This window comes from Eretmochelys imbricata, chromosome 13 (assembly GCF_965152235.1).
Source record: "Eretmochelys imbricata isolate rEreImb1 chromosome 13, rEreImb1.hap1, whole genome shotgun sequence".
Classification (NCBI taxonomy): domain Eukaryota; kingdom Metazoa; phylum Chordata; order Testudines; family Cheloniidae; genus Eretmochelys; species Eretmochelys imbricata.
Window position 1 is genome coordinate 16,809,036 of NC_135584.1, and position 22,562 is coordinate 16,831,597.

General features: G+C 46.7%; 1 protein-coding gene across 1 annotated transcript; it reads left to right on the forward strand.

Moving 5' to 3' along the window:
• Positions 1–726: 726 nt before the first annotated feature.
• LOC144273797 (opsin-5-like) lies at positions 727–21,410 on the forward strand. Its single transcript, XM_077832500.1, has 5 exons — positions 727–814; positions 5,216–5,378; positions 7,481–7,608; positions 17,134–17,462; positions 20,832–21,410. The coding sequence occupies exons 1-5, from the start codon at positions 727–729 to the stop codon at positions 21,408–21,410; spliced, it is 1,287 nt and encodes a 428-aa protein (XP_077688626.1).
• The last annotated feature ends 1,152 nt before the right edge of the window (positions 21,411–22,562 follow it).

Below are 22,562 nucleotides of genomic sequence, written 5' to 3' on the forward strand. Positions count from 1 at the left end.
CTATCAGCGTGCAGAGACCAGGCAGATAGGTGGAAATTAGGGTTTTGCACATGCAAAGAAGTGGCCATGCATATTTGGAGGCTGCCTTGGGCTTGGCTGAAAACCTAGCCCTTCAATTTTATTTCTACTCGTCACCTTGCATGTATAGTCTATTGCGATCTTCATGAGTTTAACACATGCAACAAATGGATGTCAGGCCGTAATGTATCCCACTGGCAGATGAGAAAGATGCTTGATATAAAACCACTTCGCTAAAATAGGGCAAAACTCCCATTGACTTAAATGGGGCCAGGTTTCACCCAGGGGGAGGAACATGGCAACTGAATCAGCGAGTGGCCTTTTTGTCATGTGAAATATCCAAGTCAGATGCTTTTAAAAAGTATTAACTTGCAGCTAGTCAGTGTAATTTGTAATTAACTATACCATGCTCTGAGTGAGATGACCAGCAGCTATGCAGTCCAGCCTGATCCTATCATCCGCCCACTGCACAGCCAGTTAGCTGAGCACCACACTCTGTATTAACTGCACCACTCCCTTTATTCACAGCATCCATGCAATGTGCATGCAGTTTCCAGCCACTGACTTTTGTCTATCCACAGCCTGAGGAAGACCTCATGCCAAAAATGTGTCTTTCCAACAGCCATGCTCCCCTAGGAAGAGGGAAAACTGAACATTCCTTAATTAACCAAAATTCACCTCCCCTTACATTTGCATTCTGTTTTGCAGATGGGAAATGCCTCTGATTCCTCAGCGTTCACGTCCACCTTATCAGAGAGAGAAGACCTGATTTTCGGCACACTCTATTTGCTCTTTGGTAAGGAAAGACTTCTTCTTATGCAGGTGATCTCACACCCATCTCCATCAAGGATGGCACGGCACAAGCTACTGACATGTCTGTCACAGGGAGATTCAGGCACCTTGCATTCACGTCCACTAATAGTTTATTACTTCCAGAAAAGTGTTCCATATCCCTTGGGTCCATCTGCGCTCACTCCACTCACACTCTCCTCCATCACAGACGAGTGGCATGAGCACAGGACTTTCTGGGTTCTACTCCTGAAACCAATTTCCTCTGGGTCCTTGGGCAAACCACATCAGTGCTCCGGGCCTCAGTTTCTCCATGTGCAAAATGTGGCTAATAATACATATCTCCCTCACAAAGGCTTGTGAGGATGTATTCATGTTTTAAAATGCTTTGAAGTTGAAGAGTGATATATAACGCCCTGATACAACTCTTACTGCAGCCAGCCATTGGGAACAGGATCAGGCCTCAGATACTTAGCATTATTATTAGCTTCAAGCATGCAAAATGCATTAAGCTCAAGGAGTGTGCACACCTCTGAGCTGCTCTTCACTATCAGCAGGAGGCACTGGTGACATCTGAAAGCCAATAAGCAAAACTGAGGTGTAAAGACATGCTTTGACAAGGCCTAATCTTGGCTAAAGTGAGCAATGCCATAGATTCCCATGGGGCTGCTGCTGCTCACATGAGTAAGACAAGCAGTGTTTTGTCTGTAAAAATAACAGTGAGGAAAGTAAGGAGAAAAGCTGGCCAGAAAAATTCCAATAAAACAATGTTTTGGCAGAATTTGTCAATTCCGCAAAATCAAAATGTTCTGTGGAGATGGTTCGATTTGGCCAAAGTGCCAATGGGATTCAGCTGGGGTTTCTGTAAGAAGCCTGCCTGGTTCCCTGCCAGCTTGTCCTCCTGGTTGTTGGGCAGCTATGTGGTGCACCATTGGAGAGCCTGAATTTCCAGGGCGTGTGGCTCTGGGGCAGGCCGCCCCTGCAGACTGCCTTGGGGATGGGAACTCCAGGGCTTGCAGGGTCTGTGACTGCAGGGCAGCTCACCCAGGTGGACCACCCTGAGGCTGGGGCTCAGCAGCACTCATAGAGCCAGATCCTGTTCTCAGGGAGGGATAGTTCAGTGGTTTGAGCATTGGTCTGCTAAACCCAGGGTTGTGAGTTCAATCCTTGAGGGGACCATTTGGGATCTGGGGCAAAAATTGGGGATTGGTCCTACTTTGAGCAGGGGGTTGGACTTGATGACCTCCTGAGGTCCCTGCCAACCCTGGTATTCTATGAAAAAGTGGAATAACTCCATTGCAGCCAGTAGAATTACCAGTTTAACTGAAAGCAGGATTTCACACACTGTCCCACACAGCTGCCTTCTCAATGACTTGACCATTTCAGGTTTCAATAGCTAGCAAGGTAAATTAATCAGCGTGTCTTCTGTCTGTGGCTAGGAGATGCTTAATGATGCACCGAACAAAGGATCTCTGCTGTCAGGGAGAGAAGGATTAATGGCTTGGATGCCTCTGGAAAAAAGAGTTTGTGACATAAAGTGATCACCCAGGGTGTCCGATTGGGCACGGGCTCCCGACCTAGACATGGATCACCCAGGCCCTACATCTCAAAGACCACTTGCTAGGTCAGAATTTTGTCCCCTGACCAACAAGCCTGCCTTGTGCCGTTCCTCTGTACCCTTCCCACAGCTTAAACCCAGGCTGGTCAAGTCCTTGTATTTTCATTCTTGTGTGTTTAGATGGCAGTTTATTCTAAAGCCAAAAGATTCCCAACAGCAGCGTTGCCAGCGCTCAAGATTTAATCACAAGTCTTGTGACATCTGGTGTTTCTCACAGAGCCCAGCCATGTGCAGTCATGTGATTACATGTAAATCGCCCCTTTCAACAAAGTCTCTGGCTCTTGTGGTGGACGAAAAGCTTGAAAATGTGACCCAACTGCCCCCGGAAGGCTCAACAGCCATAAGGCAAAAGAAAAACAACCTAGCTTGTTCGGGTTGTTTAAACCTCCTGATTTTTAGGGGCCCAACTCATGAGCGTTGAATGCTTGAGGTTAGCAACACTGCAGTAGCTGATTCCCAGTCAAAGCGAGGGAGGGAAGGACCAGTCTGCCCACACCCCTGCCTGGGATGCTGCATTTCACATCCTAATTTTCCTCCATCCCACTCCACCCAAATGTGGTGATCTTCCACTTTTACTATCAGAGAAAACTCACTTCAGAAACCAGGAACCAATCGCAAAGTAAAGTCATAGGAAATCTTACCTGAACGTATGCTGAAGAAATGGATCCCATGTCATTTTAAACAGCTTGAGCTCATACATTCATGGGGGCCTTTGGCCCACTCTGTGTCCCATGTGTCGACCTCTGTAAGATGAGAGGTGTGCAAACAATGCACAGTAATGCACACAAAAGAGTGCACATACAACACACAGGTACACATGCAACCGCACCAGGAGTACACAGAAACACAAACACACGACTACAAAAATGACCATACACACACACAAGGAGACGTGTGCACCCCAGAGCACTCAAACACACACACACGCATATGGAAACAGACACACAAACAAACACACCCGCTTACATAATGAAGTGGCAGACATGGAAAAAACCAGCTTGCTTCATGCCATTCTGAGCTAGCTGGAGGAGGTAAGACTGAGAAAGTTAGCAGCTCTTGCATGCAGCTAAGAAAGATCCTAGAAGATAATAAAGCTAGTAGAATACAGCTAATGAAGAGGCGAGGGAAGGAGTCAAAATAGCTTTGTGGAGGAGTCCTTTAGCAGTGCTGGAAACAAGGATATGCATTTGCAAACTATTTCCCCTTAAGTGACCCATAAAAAGCATTCAAAAACTATGTATCTGAGAGCAAGTCTCCCCTGCAGGAGTCCTACTTATTGAGGAGAACATGTTTATATTAGCCATTATACAGCTTTGGCATGTAATTGTAAGCATAATATTTCATTTACAAGCTAATCCACTGGGAATTAATTCCAGTCCCACATAACCTGCCCCTTGAGTAGCTAGGTTCCCCTTTGCACATACACAGGAAAATTATTTTAGTGTTACTTAACAGACAAAGAAAACCCTGGGTATGAACATTTATTTACCACTGTTGTTTTAAATACATCCCAAGAAAACAAATGGCTTTTTCCTGTTGGTTAGGCTGGATTTACCCTAATCTTCATAATGTCCTTCTTGTTTATGTTGCAAACACAATATTGTACAGCACAGACTCACTAGAGATATTGCCAGGAAGAAATTAAAAGCGGAACACACTCAGCTTCTTGGCATCACCATCATAACAACACTGTCACAAAGCTCACACTCTCTCCAACTAGAAGGGGTTGGAGGCACCCTGTCTTCAGCCACAGGAATTCAGCTCTGCCTGGACTCTGTTCCCAGAGTCTGTTTCACTGACATTCTGCCTGCTGCCCCATCCCCAAAAGCATCTAACAATTACAGTCCCATTTAAAGTTGCTCTAAAAGTGCTCAGGCAGCCTCCTGCCTTTGGGTGTCTAATGGTTGTTATTCACTGTGCCAGCTGAAGACACTCTTTTTGCCAAGTACAGCAAGTCCTGGAAGCAGATCATATACCAGGAGGTGACCAGCTTTGAAAGGCCTGAAGACACTTCCGCCTTTTGTATAGAGGGACAATGATATTTCCAGGAGAGCTTGGAGAGTTGCCTGGCTCTTGCCCTATATCTGGTTACCTAGAGCTCCTTAAAGCAAACTGAAAGGGCAGTTACCAAGTTATTAGAATGGCCATGACTATGCAGAGGAGACAAGGTAATGTTAGTGTGGAAGGAGCATGCCCAGTGTGAACTATATCATTCCAAGAGCCAGAACAAACAGATTGGACCGAGTGCTTGAGCAGTCCATATAAAACCCTGCTTCTTGTCTCCAGCCAGCCTACCTGCCAAACGCTTACTACCATTGCACAAGGTGCTGATGTAGCAGAGGTACAAAGCCAGGTACTTTATTGATCATGTCGGTCCTGGCTGAGTATTCCCCACATACTCACTACACTCCATATTCCTGCACCAGCACGCAGTGGACTCTGGGTAAAAGCTGAGAAGCAGTTTTCTCCTTGGATGTTTCAAAGTCCTGGTTGGCAATTAAGAAGGGATTTGACCCACAGCATTATAGGGCCCCACAGATTCTAAAGTGGGAAATGTGTGTGAGAGATCCTTGTCTGTTCTTCCCTTTACACATTCATACATGCAGTGAGTGGCATCTCTGCACATACACGACTGCCAAATAAACACAACCCATCAGTGTTTGAGAATAGTAGGTGACTAGCAAGTGAGACTTGCACATGTGCCCTCCTTGTCCCTATGTCATGCACTGCACTGCTGCTAGTGAGCTTGGGTATCCTATACTGGGTCTGTCTCTCTCTGCCTTTTCTCAGGCATAGTCTCTCTCTGTGGAAATTCCCTGCTCTTGCTGGTGGCCTATCGGAAGAGATCCATGTTGAAGCCTGCTGAATTCTTCATTGTGAACCTGGCTATCAGTGACTTGGGCATGACGGTGACCCTCTTCCCTTTGGCCACGCCATCCTTCTTTGCACACAGGTAGCTCATTTGCATAGCAGTGCATTTAACGGGCACTTCTGCGGGTGTCAGTTTGCAAATCCTGCCTTGACCTGGAGAAGGAATGAAGACTAGGGGCCAAAGTCTGAGCTCAATCACACCGATGTAAATTTGAAATAACCCCATTGAAGGCAAGGGACTTACACCAGTGTAATTGGGAGCAGAGTTGGGCCCCAGATCTCTCCTAATAGAAATTCATACCCTGCACTGGGAACAGGGATCATTCCCAAGGGAGTGAGCCAAATATAATCAGATATGAGCCACCTCAGCAGGAAGAGCCATCCCTCGCCTCCCCTCAGCAACTCCTCCCCACCCAAGACATAGGCTAGTGCTGCTGGCCCTTCTATGGCTACTACATATGCTCCTCTCAGAGATAGTGGCTCCAATTAGTCCCCTGCACTGGCTCATGCTGCTCCCTTGTTCAGCCTCCTCTGGTTTGCCATACAGTGCACCTCCCTTCCCCACAGCTCAGCAAGAGGTACGAGCCCAGCCATGAATCTGACCAATTCCTGGTGTTGCAGGTTGGAGTCTATCTGAATCCATGTGGCGTTGTGGGAATGTATCCCCATGGGGCAGTAGGGAGAGTCACAAACGTGGTCCAAAGAAACCACATGTGGCTCATCAGCTGTAGGTCCCCTGCTCTAGAGCCTTGCAACCCTGCAGGACCTGACCGTAAGTGTCAGGTTCGGTTGAGGTATGAAAACAACCTGACCCTCTCAGCCTTGGGTTGGGTCATCTCTGCTCACCGTTCTGCTGGCCGGGGGGTAGGCAAGGTGGCTGCATGCCCCACTCCTGCTGGGTGTCACCACCTCGCTGCTCTCTGTGTGTGCTGCAGAGCGAGCATGCTGACAAGTGGCAGCCCATCTCTGCGGCGCACACAGCACAGTGTGGTACCAGCAGCACACACAGCCGCCAGCCCGACCCCACAGCCAGGAGGCAGCCAGAGACAGATCGTGGCCATGGGGCGTAGAGCGCAGGGAGCCCCCACCAGGCCCAGGCCACCCCTCAAGGACCAGGTGGCAGATGCCAACACAGGTTCAGGGCAAAGTGTTGGATTCAGGCGGAATCATTTCCAGAACTGACCTGACATCCTCCCGTTGGGTTGGGGTCGGCTGTGCTCGGGTCAGATTTGGGGCCAGGTCGGGCTTTAAAATTAGCCCCCAGCAGACCTCTACTCTGGCTCCACACAATGGCCGGGGGCTGGTGGGACTTGTACAGTATGTACCAGCAGGTGCTGCAGCATATTAAAAATGGGCTTTGCTAAGATAAAACCTTTTAGCCACGTGCAGCGTCCTTTCAAAACTGACTTATCACCTTTCTGTTCTGAGGGAGGTAGCATGGACCAGTGGTTAGGACACGGGACTGGGAGTCAAGAGACCTGAGGCTATTCCCAGCTCTGCCACTGACCTGCTGTGTGAACTGGGGCAAGTCACTTTGCCTCTCTGGGCATCAATTTCCCCATCTGTAAAATGGGGCTATTGATATTAACCATCCTCTGTAAAGAGGTCTGTGGCTGAAAAGTGCTATGTCAGTGCTAAACATTATTACTACTTCCTTAAAACTGACACTCAGGCAGTAATGTGCAAAGAGTGAAACTGTTTCAGTTAAATATACAGAAGGCTCTGGAGCCAGATTTTTAAAAAGCAATACATGCAGCTTGTGTATCAACTGCATGCAGGACTAGCTAATCATGGTTATTTGCATTCCCAATGACTCAATTTGTGCTCACAGCCACGGTAATTACGTGTACCGTAGGGGCACACCCACATGCACAACTACTTTGACAATCAGGCCCTAGATATTTATTTCCCCATTCCGTTGCATCCACCAGCACAGCCTCCTAGAGCCCAGCTCTACCGCTTAGGTAGTTTTGCTTTCTGTGTCAAACCATGAGCTGGAGTGGTACCAAACTTCTGTAAGAGGGCGTCTGGTTTGACTGGTGTCTGGTCATACCCATGTGACTTCATGAACTGCATAAAGCAACTCAGACAAGTTCCCTCTCAACAGAATCACAAACCTTGCGAGCTCAGCACTTGGTGTAAACGTGAAGGTTTCGATTTTACCTGATGACTTTTTCCTTCCAGATGGCTGTTTAACCACACGATGTGCACATTCTATGCATTCTCTGGCATGTTCTTTGGCCTGTGCAGTCTTACCAGCCTGACAGTGCTAAGCACGGTTTGCTGCCTGAAGGTCTGTTATCCAGCATATGGTAGGTGCTGGGATGTGTAACCCATGTTACTCTCTCCACTTCTGCCCTCCTGGCTATTACTTCCAGTAACCCCACTCCATCTTCCCCATTCTTTCACAACTTAGATTAGTCATAAATCTCTTGGCAACAGCCCCTGATAAGCTCTCCATTACGGAACATATTCATAAACATTTTAAATTACTCTCATTAACCCAAACAATAATACCATAACTACTTGTTTTTCCTCTTCTAATTTGCATATGTAAATTAATCACCATCCCATTTACTGTTTGGCGCCATACAATCAATACAGCAGGTCCTTGGAAGTGTGGGTGGGCGCAAGTTAAATGTATTATTTCACAGCCCCTAATCAAATAGGGCGATGTATTAAAGCTCCAGTGTCCTTGCCATGTACCAACTGTACCCACGACGGGGTGTCAGTTGAGTGATCACTGCTTCCAGAGATCTATGGACCAGCAGTTACTTTCCAAAAGCCATTTCCTAGGGGTGCCAGTGTGGTTGTTGCCCCTTTGCCCATACTGTTCTGTGTGGCTTTTGGTTTTAAGGATTTCATGGATCGTCTAAGGGGCTGGCAATTTCACACCAGTCTGAGTGCTGGGCTGCAGATAAAGACAGTTATGCTGCACGTGTGAGCTCCTACCTTAGTGTTAAATACATTTGGCATGACGGACTCTGTTCTTGCACAGTGGAAATGCTGCACATCTGATTTAGGAAGTTCCCTGTTTTATGGCTCTTGGTCTAAGGGTTATTCAGATATAATCACCATCTTTTAGTTGAATGTTAGCCATATGGCTGGTGTTGTGCAAGACAGAAATAAAAAGAAAACCATAGCCCGGCCCCCATAATTGTTTGCAGTCAAGGCAGGGTTTATCCAAACTGATCCTAATGACTAGGGCCCTACCAAATTCATGGCCATGAAAAATGCGTCATGGACCATGAAACCTGGTCTTTTATGTGCTTTTACCCTGTACTCTACAGATGTCGCAGGGGAGACCAGCATTTCTGAAACTGGGGGTCCTGACCCAAAAGGGAGTTGCAAGGGGGTAGCAAGGTTATTTTGGGGGGGGAGTCGCGGTATTGCCACCCCTACTTCTGCGCTGCCTTCAGAGCTGGGTGACCGGAGAGCAGAGGCTGTTGGCCGGGCACTTAGCTTTGAAGGCAGCACCCTGCCAGCAGCAGTGCAGAAGTAAGGGTTGCGATACCGTCCCATGGCACCCTTACTTCTGCGCTGCTGCTTCGGAGCTGGATGGTCAGAGAGCGACGGCCCAGCAGCCACCGCTCTCCAGCCACCCAGCTCTGAAGGCAGCACCGCTGCCAGCAGCAGCACAGAAGGAAAGGTGGCAGTACTGAACCCCTCCCCCACCCGCCCACAACACTCCTTTTTGGGTCAGGACTCCTACAATTACAACACCCTGACATTTCAGATTTAAATAGCTGAAATCATGACATTCAAGATTTTAAAAGTCTTGTGGCCGTGAAATTGACCAAAATGGACCATGAATTTGGTAGGGCCCTACTTCCAACAGATTACACTGCAGAGATAGCAAAACAAAAATGTATTCTAGGCCCAGATTTTTAGGACTGTACCTGCACAAGTTTGCATGCATTTGCACACCTAATCTGTGCACACAATTATTGTGACTGGACATGTAAATGCTTATTGCCATTTTGGAGGATGATTATTAGCTGTGGACCCAAATTAGGTGCCCAGATGAGCACTCATAATTCTGAACGTCTGGGCCTTCCTTTCTCCCCCCAACCCCCAATAGAGTGAACTCATTGACCTTTTGTCTCATGTATTCCAATGTGAAACATGGAGGTTAGCTTTCTTGGGGCTTTCCTACTTTGGAGAGTGCCTCCACTTAAAAGAGAGGGAGTTAGCAACAGAACATTTTCCATGAAGGGCCCTCAGTCTGAAACGGCTCGGGTCAATTGACCTTCAGGGCACAATACAGGGCATATGCATTTATCGAGAGCCCAGTTCCAATGTGTTATTTACATGGAGTAGTACCTGACTCCAAGTGGTCTCTCAGAAATCAGTGGAAGCACATGCAGTGTCAGAGACTAGCCCATGTGAGTAAGGCTGGCAGAATCAGGCCTCAAAACATGTTAGAAGATAGGGACTTGTTAGGAGCTAAGATGGGTGAGAGGGTGGGAAGTTTGGGGGGCTGCTGGGATCATTAACTGATCATTTGCAGTTGATTGTTAGAAAGGCTATTTTCCACAGAGGGAAAGACTCATGCTACAGCATCTGCCCAGGAACCAGCACTGCTCCTACATACAGCCAGGGCAACGAGCCCTGGGGCACCAATAAAAAGACAGCCGAATGCTGCAAAAACTACTTGAATCTTTTCTGGCAAAGTGGTGTGCTTTAGCTAATGCCAAGGAAACAGCTTCCATGTCAGGGCCAGGAAACACTAGGGAGTCAGAGCTGTTTTCATAATCACATGAGTGGGAAGCCTGGGAGACTTCCCACCCACAAATTAAGGTTGGATGGGAGATGGAGTCATTGTGGGTAACATCCACCCTCTGCACTACTTAAACCCCACAGTGGGGTCACTTATGGGGGCCTCAGGAAGACCAGCTGCCTATGGGAGCCTTTGAATCCTCTGTGTGCTATGGAGAGGGGCTCCCTGCCTGCTCCAGACAGGCCAGTGCAGTGGGCAGTTGAGGAAGGCTGAAGGATGAGCCACTGGATCCACAACTGCACAAATGCAGGGGCCAGGAACATCCCACCCCCAACGGGAGGGTTTGAGATGGGCTCTAGAACAGCCAACGAGAGTTAGCGGCTGCACAGAGGCTGCAGGTTGGGCTGACTTCCATTCAGCCTTTGGGCAGGGAGGGGTGAGTTTCACAATGTAGGACAATAACCTGCCCAGGCTTCATCCCAGTGGGAACATTACTCCCCGAGGGTTGTATTTTAAGTACATTGCATCATGAAGCATAATCTGAGAAAACTAGAGCCTATATCTTTATACATAGGCACACAGTAGTGAGCGTATGCCAGACTCATGCAGGTGTGGCATGAAACTCTGTCTCTAAACGGTTCTGGAGACAATTAAGACAGGCTGATTAGAACACCTGCTGCCAATCAAGAAGCTGCTAGAATCAATTAAGGCAGGCTAATCAGGGCACCTGGGTTTAAAAAGGACCTCACTTCAGTTTGTGGTGCGTGTGAGGAGCTAGGAGCAGGAGGCACTAGGAGCTGAGAGTGAGAACGTGTAGTGTTGGAGGACTGAGGAGTACAAGCATTATCAGACACCAGGAGGAAGGTCCTGTGGTGAGGATAAAGAAGGTGTTGGGAGGAGGCCATGGGGAAGTAGCCCAGGGAGTTGTAGCTGTCGCACAGCTGTTCCAGGAAGGACTCTAGACAGCTACATTCCACAGGGCCCTGGGCTGGAACCCGGAGCCGAGGGCGGACCCGGGTTCCCCCCAAACCTCCCAACTCCTGGTCAGACACAGGAGGAGTTGACCTGGACTGTGGGTTCACAAAAACGGCCAAACTGAGGGCTGCCATGAAGCTCCGAGGCGAGCAAATCCACCAATAAGTGCAAGACCCACCAAGGTAGAGGAGGAACTTTATCACAATATATAACACTGGGAAATAATTAACACTGTGGGGCCAAATTTGCCATGGGGCAACTCCCTTTTGCAGCACAATTTTCACCTGCATTATTTTTGCCTGGACATTAGTTGTAGATGCTAATCTGAGTGCTTGCAACACACCAAATTTGGGTGTGAATCAGGCAGTTAAAGAGACATGTACTTAGATTTGCATCTGCTGTTCATTGTCTGGGTACAAACTGCACCCACAAAAGAAGAGCTGAGGGCCAGACACCTCTCTGTAAATGTACCCCATGTTTTTATATTGTCCTGGAGGGATTACCTGCATTTTCTCATTTAGACTGCTGAACTTGCCAACCAACGTATCTTCACAGAATTTGGATTACAAACAAATATAAATATAATAGAAACCAACAATATTAACTTGATTTGCAGACAAATTCTCCAAGACAAGTTCTCCAATAAATTCCCCCTGCAGCAGCCCAGGATGGATACTGAGTGGGAAGGACCCAAGTAGTTGGATTTCAGTCACTCGTTGCAGTGGCATCCATCTTCTGGCTGAGTTTGGTAGATTGGTGATTTATACACACACTAACGTCTTTCTGAAGTGGTGTGCCTGGGGAAGGGAAGTCCAGGTCAGCCTACAACGTAGCATCTCAAAGGAGGCCATGATGCTGGGTAATTAGGGCCTGATCTTGCACCATTGTAGTCAATGGGAGTTCTGACATTGACTCCAGTAAGCAGGCTAGAGCCCTTTGAGGAGCTGTATGCTTAGCAGAACGTGCCATGTACCTTGTATCCAGATACAGCTAAGTGCCTAACTGACGTCCTGCTTGGTAACAACTAAGTACCTGAAGAACAGACGGGGGTAGTAAGCTTCTGCAGCCCCTGAGCCTTAAACCACCAGTGGCAGCTGCCTTTGCCCCGCTCGGAAGCACATACCTCCAGACAGGTTGGAAATGTGCCTTCTGTTCTAGCAGACATGTTTGGCATTTCCCCTCTCAATCTTTTTCTTTTCTACACTCGCTCATCCCAGCCACACAGTGGGAGGAAGCAGCACCAAAAGAAGAGAAGCAAATTTTAAATTCTGCAGGAAAAAAACAAAACAAACAAAAAACCCACAAAACCTCCTATAGAACTTTGCTTGGCAAATGCCACTAGCGGCCACATTCTCTGACTTGAGTGGCACAAGGCACCTGCCAAATTCACACTTTTGCAGACCCCAGTGGTGTGATTGCACATACACAAATACTGACAGGAAGAGTTACCAAATTTCCATGTGCAAAATGCCCATTCACGTGCAAGGAAGGTACATCTCATGTTTCTGAAGTCTCACCTTCTGCGATCTCTTTGGAGAACCTAGCCCTTAGTGGTAAGGAAAGTGGTAGCTAGAGCAGGGACGCCTGGGTTCTAGTCCCCTTTCTGCCAATGACTCCCTGTGTTACATTGGCAGAAGTTGTTTGATTGTTTGTGCTTCTGCCAGCTGTATAATGCAGATAATAAATAGTGACCTACCATTTAGGGATTTGCAATAATTAATTGCTTGTATGTAAAGTACTTTGAAAGAAATGAAGGACAAGAGAAATGCCACTGTTACTTAGCATATTACTAGATGAAAGTCAGAGCCAAGCTTTCAGCTGATTTCTCATTAATACTTCTGTCAAATTTGTGGTGCCTCCATTCTTCACAATGCAAACCCCTGCTTTGCCGCAGCTGTGCGGGGACACATTGACTTGCTTGCACGCTTTTGCAGATGCATGACTGGCAGCCACAAAGCAGATTGTCCCTACAGGCTAACAGTCCAATTCATAGAGATAGCATTGGAAGGAAGTCACATCAGTTAAAGCAGCCAACTCAAAGCTTATGGGATCACTTTGAATAACTGCAGAAATTATCACAAAAAGTGGGGAAAAAAGATAAAGATTAAATTTGGGCATTAAAAGGCAGCCAGGTACCAGCATCTTTTCCCTCTGTAATTTCTGTTTCTGCTCTCTAGATTATTACTGCGCTTGGTTGTGTGGCTTCTCAAGCTTATCTTCCTGTAATGCACTTGTGCATTTTCCACTAGGAAATGTCTAATCTCAGCATATTTTTAATTGCTTAGTTTCAAAGAAAAGTTATTCTAACATATGTCTGAAGATTTAGCTTTTTAAATTAAACCCTTAGAAGATAAGAGAGTTTAGGATTTAAGGGAGGGGGAGGAAACTCAGAGAAAAACCCAACTCATGTTTCATCAACTGACTTTTCTGAAGTAAACTCTGATAACACTGATTTAAACTTAAAATAAAAGCTCTGATCTTTCTTCATTTCCAGATGCAAATCCCCCCAGGCGCCTCCCCCAGGCACCTCCCCCGAGCTCTTATTTTCATCAAGGTTTAGGACATCTGTAGCTTACTTAGCATTTCACCTCCAGAATTTTAGGGAATCATAGAAACTGGAGCTGAAAAATTTCCATCAAAGCCATCTTCCCTGGAACCAGTACAGGACAGAACTTGCAGGACTGCCCCTCAGCTTATTCTTCAGCACTCTGGCCCCTATTACTAGCCTTTATATTGTAGGGCACTTGTCATACAGAGATATAGATATATCTAGTGGGCACTATACAGATGGTTAGTCACAGTTCCTGCGCTAAAGAGCGTACACACAATATGCAGTGAACTTACTACACTTTCAAAGCGTAGCATAGAGTATGCTTTAACTGCAGAGCTACTACGCTTGAAGGGTTTGTGTGGTGTGTATGCAGGTCATTTCAATTAACTCAACCCCAAATTAGTGCATAGTAAACCCCACCTCCTTCCCCTGTGTAGACAATCCTTAGAAGGCAAGGAGAGAGGGAAAGGGAATATTACAAAGTAGAATTGCCTGGTCCAGTTTTAGCTATCCAAATGCTGATGCTCCCTCTATCTTGCATGTGAGACTATTGCCAGTGAAGTAGATCTCACTCTTGCGTATTTCTCCTGTTATTCAGGCGAAACAGGCTTTACCTCAATTTCCCCTGGTTACGTGGATCATTTCACCATGAATTCCATGAGCACCTGCATGGAAGAGGAAGGCCAGGATTTCTAGCTATTACAGTCAGTCAGGGTTTTACCACTCACTGGGGCAAGTCATTCCACCTCCTTCTGGGCCTCGTTTTCCCTGCCTGTCTGATGGGGATAAGAGTACATGTACACTGCTGTGCTTAATTTGTGCCAGGGGTGAGCCACGGCACCTCTGGGCTTGGCTCATCACTTATGAAAGTAAAAAAAAAAAAAAATTGTTTGAGCCCCAGCACCTTTTCCATTACAAAGTAAGCCCTGGTGTACTGCCCTGCCCAGCGGCTTGGTGAGGCTTCATTAGTTACTGTTTGTTAAGTTCTCCAAGGTCCTCAGCTCCATGCAGATTGTTGTTCTCCATTCCAGTGTTTCTCTGCTAAGCCAAGGCTGATTGCTTCAGCTCAGGGGTGCAATGCTGTGCAGTGTTCACAGTGACATCCTCCTGGTTGGACACAGGTCAGACTGGTGAATGGCAGGCTGCATGCCCAGAGTTTGCTACACTGGCAGAGCTCCCTGTAAAAATCATCTCCTCTCACTGAAAGGAACTACAGTGAAGTGGAAAAGGTTCGTTTCCCAGCAACCAACTAATTGACAGCTTATTGTTCTATCGGATATGGAGTTACACCAGGGGTGACTTTAACCCACTGGATATAGGATAATGTACCTTCATACCGAGAGGACTTCAAGCCTACATTTCCAAAAAGCCACCTGATTTGTACCAGAAGTTGATAGGACTGCTCTGGGATAGCTCTTGTCCTACCTTACAGGATATTCAGAGACAATGGTGATAGGCAAATCCTCCTCTCCTTCAGACCAAGGACCTGTGGAGTCCCATAAAGCTCAGTCCTCCTTCTCCAACTCTTTCGAGACTTATGGGGAACTATGAAATGCCATGGCCTCAAATGCCAACAGCACAGAGGACAGCATCTATATATCATCACAAATAGCCTCATCTCCCTCTGCCTGGCTGAAGAAGAAACCAAGCACAACACAGTTGATGCTGGGAGAAGACGAAAACACTTTGGAGACCTACCAATTATCACCTTGCCCTGCATCAAAGGTCTCTGCTGAAGATGGTGACATCAGCCCTCCTGGACTCCTTGCTGCTGATGAGCACATGCCACACTGTGACCACAGACATTGTTCTCTTTCGTTTGCGACGAGCCAGAAAATGGCACCTCAGCTTAGCAAAGAGGCCTGCCTGCAGAGATCAAGGCCCTCTTACCCTCCAGGCTGGGCTCCTGCCACTCACTGGATCTAGATATGAAGATTCCAACATCAGGAAAGCATCAGTAACTCCAGAATGCAGCAACCTTCTCCTCAGCAACTCCAACCACCAGGAGCACTTCATTCTCCCGAACTCCTGATGCGCTACTCACTACCCTGACTCCCTGTGGAACACGGCATCAAATTCAAGGTCTCAGAGCTAAGCTTTTCAAGGCCTTTGAGGGGATTGTCCTGAGACGTCATAGGGAGAGGCACCCTCTGAATAACACCTCCCTCACAGCTGCTTTTCCTCAGGAAGAAAGAAGCTGCCAGCCTCCAGTGGAGCTTGTGGAAGCAGGGCTTTCCCGGCAACAGGGCCAAGGCTCTGGCACGCCTTACTGGGGAAGACCGTAGGTCTCATGCTTTGAGCCCAGAGAGACAGAATGATGCAATTGTGCATGCAGTGACCATAACTGGGCACATGTTCATGGTAACTTTATGCCTGTTGAGGCATGTGATTACGGAAAATGCAGGCCTAAGCAACATGAGCCCCAAAGCTCCATATTTTTAGTGTCTACCTTTAACAACTAACTCCGATAGCTAGGACACCCGTCACCTGAGACTCAGACCCAAATTAAAGTCAAGTCAAATGTTAAATACTGTCCTGCGTGCAGTACTGTATGAAAATACCCAATCCAGCCTGTTCTAGGTGTATAGACACATGCAAAATCAGCCTTCAGTGCACATGTGTATTGGATTCCCATTCTGATCATTGCCCAGGGCAGATACAAGGAAAACACTGCCTTTTGGATTACAGCCAACATTGCTAGAATATTACTTTGGAAGGTGGGGGACATCATCTGCTGCTGATGCATCCATACAGTGACTACTATCAAAACAAATGGAAGTGACTGGTATATACCAAAAGAAGGATATACCCCTTGAGACTGGAGCTGTCCATCAGCACTGACATTAAGGGACACATTCAATTGGCTTCTGAAAGTATTTGCAGGTGCAGCCATGCATGTGTGTAAATACAAAGTTTCATGCGCAGAGATGCAGACTATTTACTGTCCATCAAATAGTGCATTTCCAGAAGCCCTTTGAAAATGCAGTCCTGAGCCCATGTAATGTAAATTGTAAAGCTTTGTCAAAAACCTTGGAGGAGCTGCCAACACTTTCTTACACAATTCCTCTGAAAGTAAAAACTGAGGACAATAGTTATTCAAGTAACACTACTAACTGAAGCTGAGAAGAGTAGTGGGGTGGGGGAAGGGGAAGATCTCTGCTAAGGGCAGTTGGGTTTGTAAAAAAATCTCATCAGTCCAAAAGAGCATTTGCTACCTGCATGCTGCTTTCCCTGCATCAGGGGACAAGCCCAGAGCTGGGGAGCAGGAGACATGTTCTCTTCTTAGCTCTGCTTCTTGTCTGTGACCTTGGGCAGGTCACTTAGCCTGTCTGTGGTGCCTCAGTTTCACTATCTTTAAATTGGGGGATAAGAACACCGATCTGCCTTTCTAAGTTTGCTCTGCAAAACCAGAACTAAGGAGCGGGGTTTATATGTGGGTCCTATTTCATCTCAATGCCCTACATTTGGGGTTGGCTCAGATAAATAGCTCCAGATTATGGCCCTTTTCTGAAAGCCAACCCCTCAGAACTGAGGGAACTCAGCCCTTTTCTTTGGAAACCTACCAACAGCTGTCATTTCTCTCTTTTGCAGGCAATAAGTTCTCTCCCACACACGCTGGTGTCCTGTTACTGTGTGTCTGGGCATATGCCCTTGTCTTTGCCGTAGCTCCTCTAGCCAACTGGGGCAGTTACGGACCAGAGCCCTACGGGACAGCCTGCTGCCTTAAGTGGAAAGCTTCAACCAGGGAGGCAATGATCTATATTGTGGCCCTCTTCATCTTCTGTTACCTCTTCCCCTGCCTTCTGATCCTCATCTCCTACTCGCTCATCCTTTGGACAGTGAAAGTGTCCCGAAGAGCCGTGAAGCAGCACATGTCACTACAGAGCAAAGCCAACAGCGTACACAGCTTGATTGTAAAGGTAGGGCAATGGGGCTTGTGTGCAGCAATGAAAGCAAAGGGGCTTTGCTGGGAGATCTCCCACCACACACGGGGAAAGTCTTACTAAGAGGATACAGCATGGACTGGAATGCAGGACCCCTGGGCTCTGCTCCCAGCTCAGCCAGAGATTTCCTCCGTGACCTCAGGCAGGCCAACTCCCCTCTCTGTGCCTCAATTTCCCTGTCTGTAAAATGGGCATAATGATACTCATCCACCTTTGTGGAGCTCCTTAAGATCCTTGCATGCAAAGTGCTAAGTATGATCAATTATTGAAAACAAAAAATAACTGGAAAAAATAATCTGATTTGAGCCCACTAAGCTATTAGGAAAGTTCAGGCTCTGAGCCAGTTTGCTGCAGAATTCAGTAGCTTGAGCCTAGCTTCTAAGACAAGCTAAAACATCATACACTTTGTCTGTATCTCTTCTCAATTCGCCACTTACCAGGGTAGTGCCTGATACATGTCTTGTGGTAGCTGGATGATCTTCCAGGGGAAAGGACTCAATGATCTCTCACTCTTATAGTCTTCTAGTGCAGCTGGAACTCCTGTCCAGCTCATTGGCTGAAGACAGTGTGGCATTACACAGGATTTTCTTTACTGCATCAGGTCACTAGTACTTCAAGTCCAGCATTCTGCCTCTACCAGTGGCCAATACCTCATGCTTTAGAGCCGTGGTTCTCAACCTGGCTTATGGCACACAGCTGCAACCCATGTGACATTCACAGGGCCACACAGGTAGTATGCATATTGTGTGGAAGTGGCTCACAATGGTAAATAGGTTGAGCACCACTGCCCTCCTCTCCTCCATGCTGCTGGCCAATTGATCACATGTGCCTTTCTTTCCTAACACCAGCAGGGATCAGCTGATGCCAGAAGTATGAGGGTTCATTACCCTTTCCTGAGGAATTAATTGCTCTGTCAGCTGAGATGCCCTGAACACTGTCGAGGATTTGAAGGCCAGATTCTCAAACAAGCTAGGCATGCACATATATTCCTAATATGCATGCACATGGCTAATTAGTTACATTAGGTCCACAGTTATCCAGTTTGATTGCACAGCTACAGTAAATGCACACACATTTGAGGCTTGCAGTTGCTGAGTCACTGGAAGATCTGGCCCAAGCATATCTAGGCAAACTCAGTAGAAGACTAAGAATTCTGAAGCCACTTGCTCCTCCCTAGAAATAGGCCCAAACCAAAAGCCAGATGCTATGTCCTCAAATTTTGGGTAAAATTTGGATCTGAACCCTGGCTCCAAATTTTGAAGCTGTGTCCTATTTCTATTCCTCTCCAAAAGGAAAAAAATATGTACACTATTATCCAAATACCCCTTAACACTTTGGCAGTCAAGACACATAATGGAGGGGTGGGAAAGCGTAGCTAATAAACAACTAACTGAGAACATGAAAATAGGAAGGGAAAAGATGACTGTTGCCATTTCCCTGCATAGTGACACATGAAAGAAACACACAGGATCATGACTGAAGAAAAAATTCTTATCAGATCAGCAACAAATAATCTTGTCTGAAACTATTCCATCCCTCCCCCACATTCCCCAGGCACAAACCATTAAAACAAAGGGAAGTGCAGGCTGAAAATATGACCCCACCTCCCTTCCATATCTCAAAATCTGAGAGTCTCCTGACTATCTAGCAGCAGAATGGACTGTTCCCAGAGCTGCCTTGATTTGTTGGCAAACACATTCTCCTTTTATTACAGAGGAGCTTGGAGCCAGGATGGCAAAGCAACCTTCACCAGTGACAGATGAAGGCAGCTTCCTGGAGGCAATATACAAACATGTTAGGGTCTTGCTCACTCAATTCAACACTGGTTTGTTTGGAATTCTGAGTCAAGCATTTGAACGAGTCCACATGAGTCCATATTTCTTTGCACCTAAAATAATGAGACTCCTTGAAGGCTTCTGAAAAGTAGAAGTATTTACCAAGCCAGATTAATTCTCCAGGTGTTTATATTTGTGCTGCTAGTAATACATCCCTCCTCCACCTCCTTATTTAAAGCCACCAGATGGATTTGTTTTCATATTAAATTACATTGAAAATAATAAAAAATGCTGCCTTCGTGACTCACTGTTCCCCAGTCTACAAGCTAATGCTGTAATTTACCAGGGGTGGGGGAGACGCCTGTCAGAAGAATTGATACCTTCTTTAAAGGAAGAAAATTTGATTCTCTAACAGACTCAAATGTGCATGTGGCATTGGAGGAAGGATGGACTTGTGGTGAAACCATTGGACCAACACTCAGCTCCTAGCCCTGCCACTAACTTTTGTTTGTTTAGGCCTTTGTTTCTCATCTGTAAAATGCAGGAAATAATGCCCCTTCCTCCTCCCCATTTGTTTGCGGTCTCTCGATAATACATTCTTTGGGATAGGGACCGTCTCTCTGCACAACAGGGCCCTGTTCCAGTTAAGGCTTTTTGGTGCGACTGTAATACAATAATGCTTCTCGATCCCAAAGAGCTTATTATGTTCAGCCTACTTGTGCTTTTTGCTTTCACCTCTCATCATGATAAGGAAAGCCTCAGGGTTCTTAACCTTTCCCCACCAAGCATCCTGTGCAACGATCAGAATGATACGGTTGAAGCAACTAACGTATCTGAGCTGTAACATGCTGACTTGCAATTTAATCATTTACATATGAACCTTCCTGCACATCTAACCATATCACAGCGTTTTAGATCATGGCTATTTAAATAAACAGAGGAGTAGGGCTCTCAAACTGTGTCCAAAATACCACTCCAACTGACATCCATCCCAACATACAGCTAGGGTTAAGACTTCACAGCAGGAGAAGGCAGACAGGGGATCTCTCACACACACCACCTGGTTTCTTTTCAGCACCACAGTCTCTCTCAGGAGCTATTTCCTGCAGTTAGGTCTCCTGACCACACAAACATATCTGGTGCAGATGGTCTGTTGGCAACTGGGAGGGAATACTGAAAAACAGAGACCCATCTAACTATTGTGCCAGGGGTCCGTGGCATCACTTCTCCCCTGAGACATATTGCTGCAGATAGGATAGCAGCCAAAATGCTCACTGCAAAGCTAGGAGCTGTCTTTATTACTATTCTTCGTACACATGTGTATGCTACAGAGGAGCTGTTGAGGAAAAGTTTGATCTGGAAGGGTTGAGCCAGATGGCTGACTCTGGCCATTAGGGGCCATGGCTGAACGGTTTGGGGTTAGGTTCAAAGTGTAACCTCCCATCCTCTCAAAGCTTAGGAATGCTTGGCCTTGGGATTTTGGCATAGGCCTGTGTGCACTTCAGGAGGGTTGTGGCGGGGGCGGGGGGCACTATGCTTCATACCATAGTCATTTCCTTTTCTCTTCCAGCTAAGCATTGCTGTGTGCATTGGATTTCTAGCTGCCTGGACCCCCTATGCAATTGTTGCCATGTGGGCAGCCTTTGGAGATGCCAACCAGGTACCAGTTCTGGCCTTTGCACTCTCTGCTGTTTTTGCCAAATCCTCGACGACCTACAACCCTCTGGTCTATCTGCTCTTCAAACCAAACTTCCAGAAGTTCCTCTCCAAAGACCTGTCCCTGCTGCAGGCTATCTGTGCTGTCATCTGCTGCAGCCACCAAAGTGTTGTCACACTCCAGTCTTTCCAGACCAGAGAGGGCAGAACCTCTGCGAGGCTCTCCACAGCCTTCCCTGAGTCCCCTGGGGCTTGCAGGAACTGCAATGACACTTTTGAGTGTTTCAGTAACTATCCCAGGTGCTATAAGCTCACCCAGCAGCCTGACCCTACAGCCAGGCCCAATCCACTGGCAGACGGGCCTGCTTGCCAGCCGGCTCTAAAAAGGACCGTGCAGGTCATGGTGCTTGTTACAAGGAAGAAGTCGGGAATGGGGACTACAAGTGTGGCAGGAAACATTCTGCCTTCAGATCTTGTGAAAGATCTTATCTGAGCATCCAGAGAGGCCAGGAGCTCCTGAGCAGGGCTAGGTCTCCCCCATCCTAGACAGCAGGGAATATTTTAGCCTCATATAAAAAAAAATCTGTTTATATGTCTGGTGGGTCCTAACCTGCAAGACACCCTTTATGCGATACAGAAAACTGTACACGAGCCTTCCATTTTTGCTGTTGCAATTTTGGGCCCACAATTTGTCCCTGCAAAAATGGACACTGGTGTCTGAAAATCTGACTATATATTACAGTTATGGATGTTTCCCCTGAAACATGCGCCTCAGGGCCCTTTATCTTTGGTTTTCCATATTCTGGTGCTTCAATGGCCAAGCATGAACTTTATTCTCTTGAGAAGTATTGTCTAGCATGCAGGGCTGGGAGCTAGAAAGTCCTGAGTTCTGATCCCAGCTCGGATACAGATTCCTGTAGCCTTTTACAACCAAGTCACTTAATCATGTCAGTATTCCCCCTGATCTACCCCACATGGGGGATTGTGAAGATTAAGTAGTTAATGTTTGCAAAGTGCTTTGACTCTAAAGAGACCTCTATAAGCACTAAGTATTATATTAAATCTTGAGACATCACTCTGTGCTTATGTCATATTACCCAATTCTCTCACATTAATGCAAACCACCACCATTAATATAAAATGTGAGCGGCGAGACTGCAACTGCATGACATCCGTTTAGGTGGATTTGCAGTGACGCAAGACTGGGCTTTATTGTCCATTTAGCTTTTTAAACAACATGTAGGCAAAACATTCCTAGGGGAGGGGACTGGGGTAGAGGAGAGCAGAGTAGTTATCAAATGGTCTGATCCAAAGCCCATTGAAGTTGATGGAAAAAAATCATGATTACGTGCTGAACTCTGTCACAGGGCAGCTTACAAGGCAGAAAACGATGGAAGCGAGAAGCCCGTGCACCAATCTGGTCAGCTCGCATTGTTTCCAGAGCTCCACCCTCTAATGGCAAAACTGAGAGAGTGGGCACAAATACGACACATTTATATATGAACTCCTGCATAAGCACTGCAAGGAATGCAGTTTACTAGAACATTTGGATAAATAAGGGAATCCCAAAACAAGAATATCCTTCTGTGATAGAAAAAAAGACTACTATGTCCTGGATATATACAAAAGGATCGAACGCCAGAAA

Excerpts from the sequence above, each read along its gene's own strand:
- LOC144273797 (XM_077832500.1), top strand. The coding sequence starts at position 727 with ATGGGAAATGCCTCTGATTCCTCAGCGTTCACGTCCACCTTATCAGAG. Across the intron at positions 815-5,215 it reads CACACTCTATTTGCTCTTTG|GCATAGTCTCTCTCTGTGGA; the intron begins GTAAGGAAAGAC and ends GCCTTTTCTCAG. Across the intron at positions 7,609-17,133 it reads GGTCTGTTATCCAGCATATG|GCAATAAGTTCTCTCCCACA; the intron begins GTAGGTGCTGGG and ends TCTCTTTTGCAG.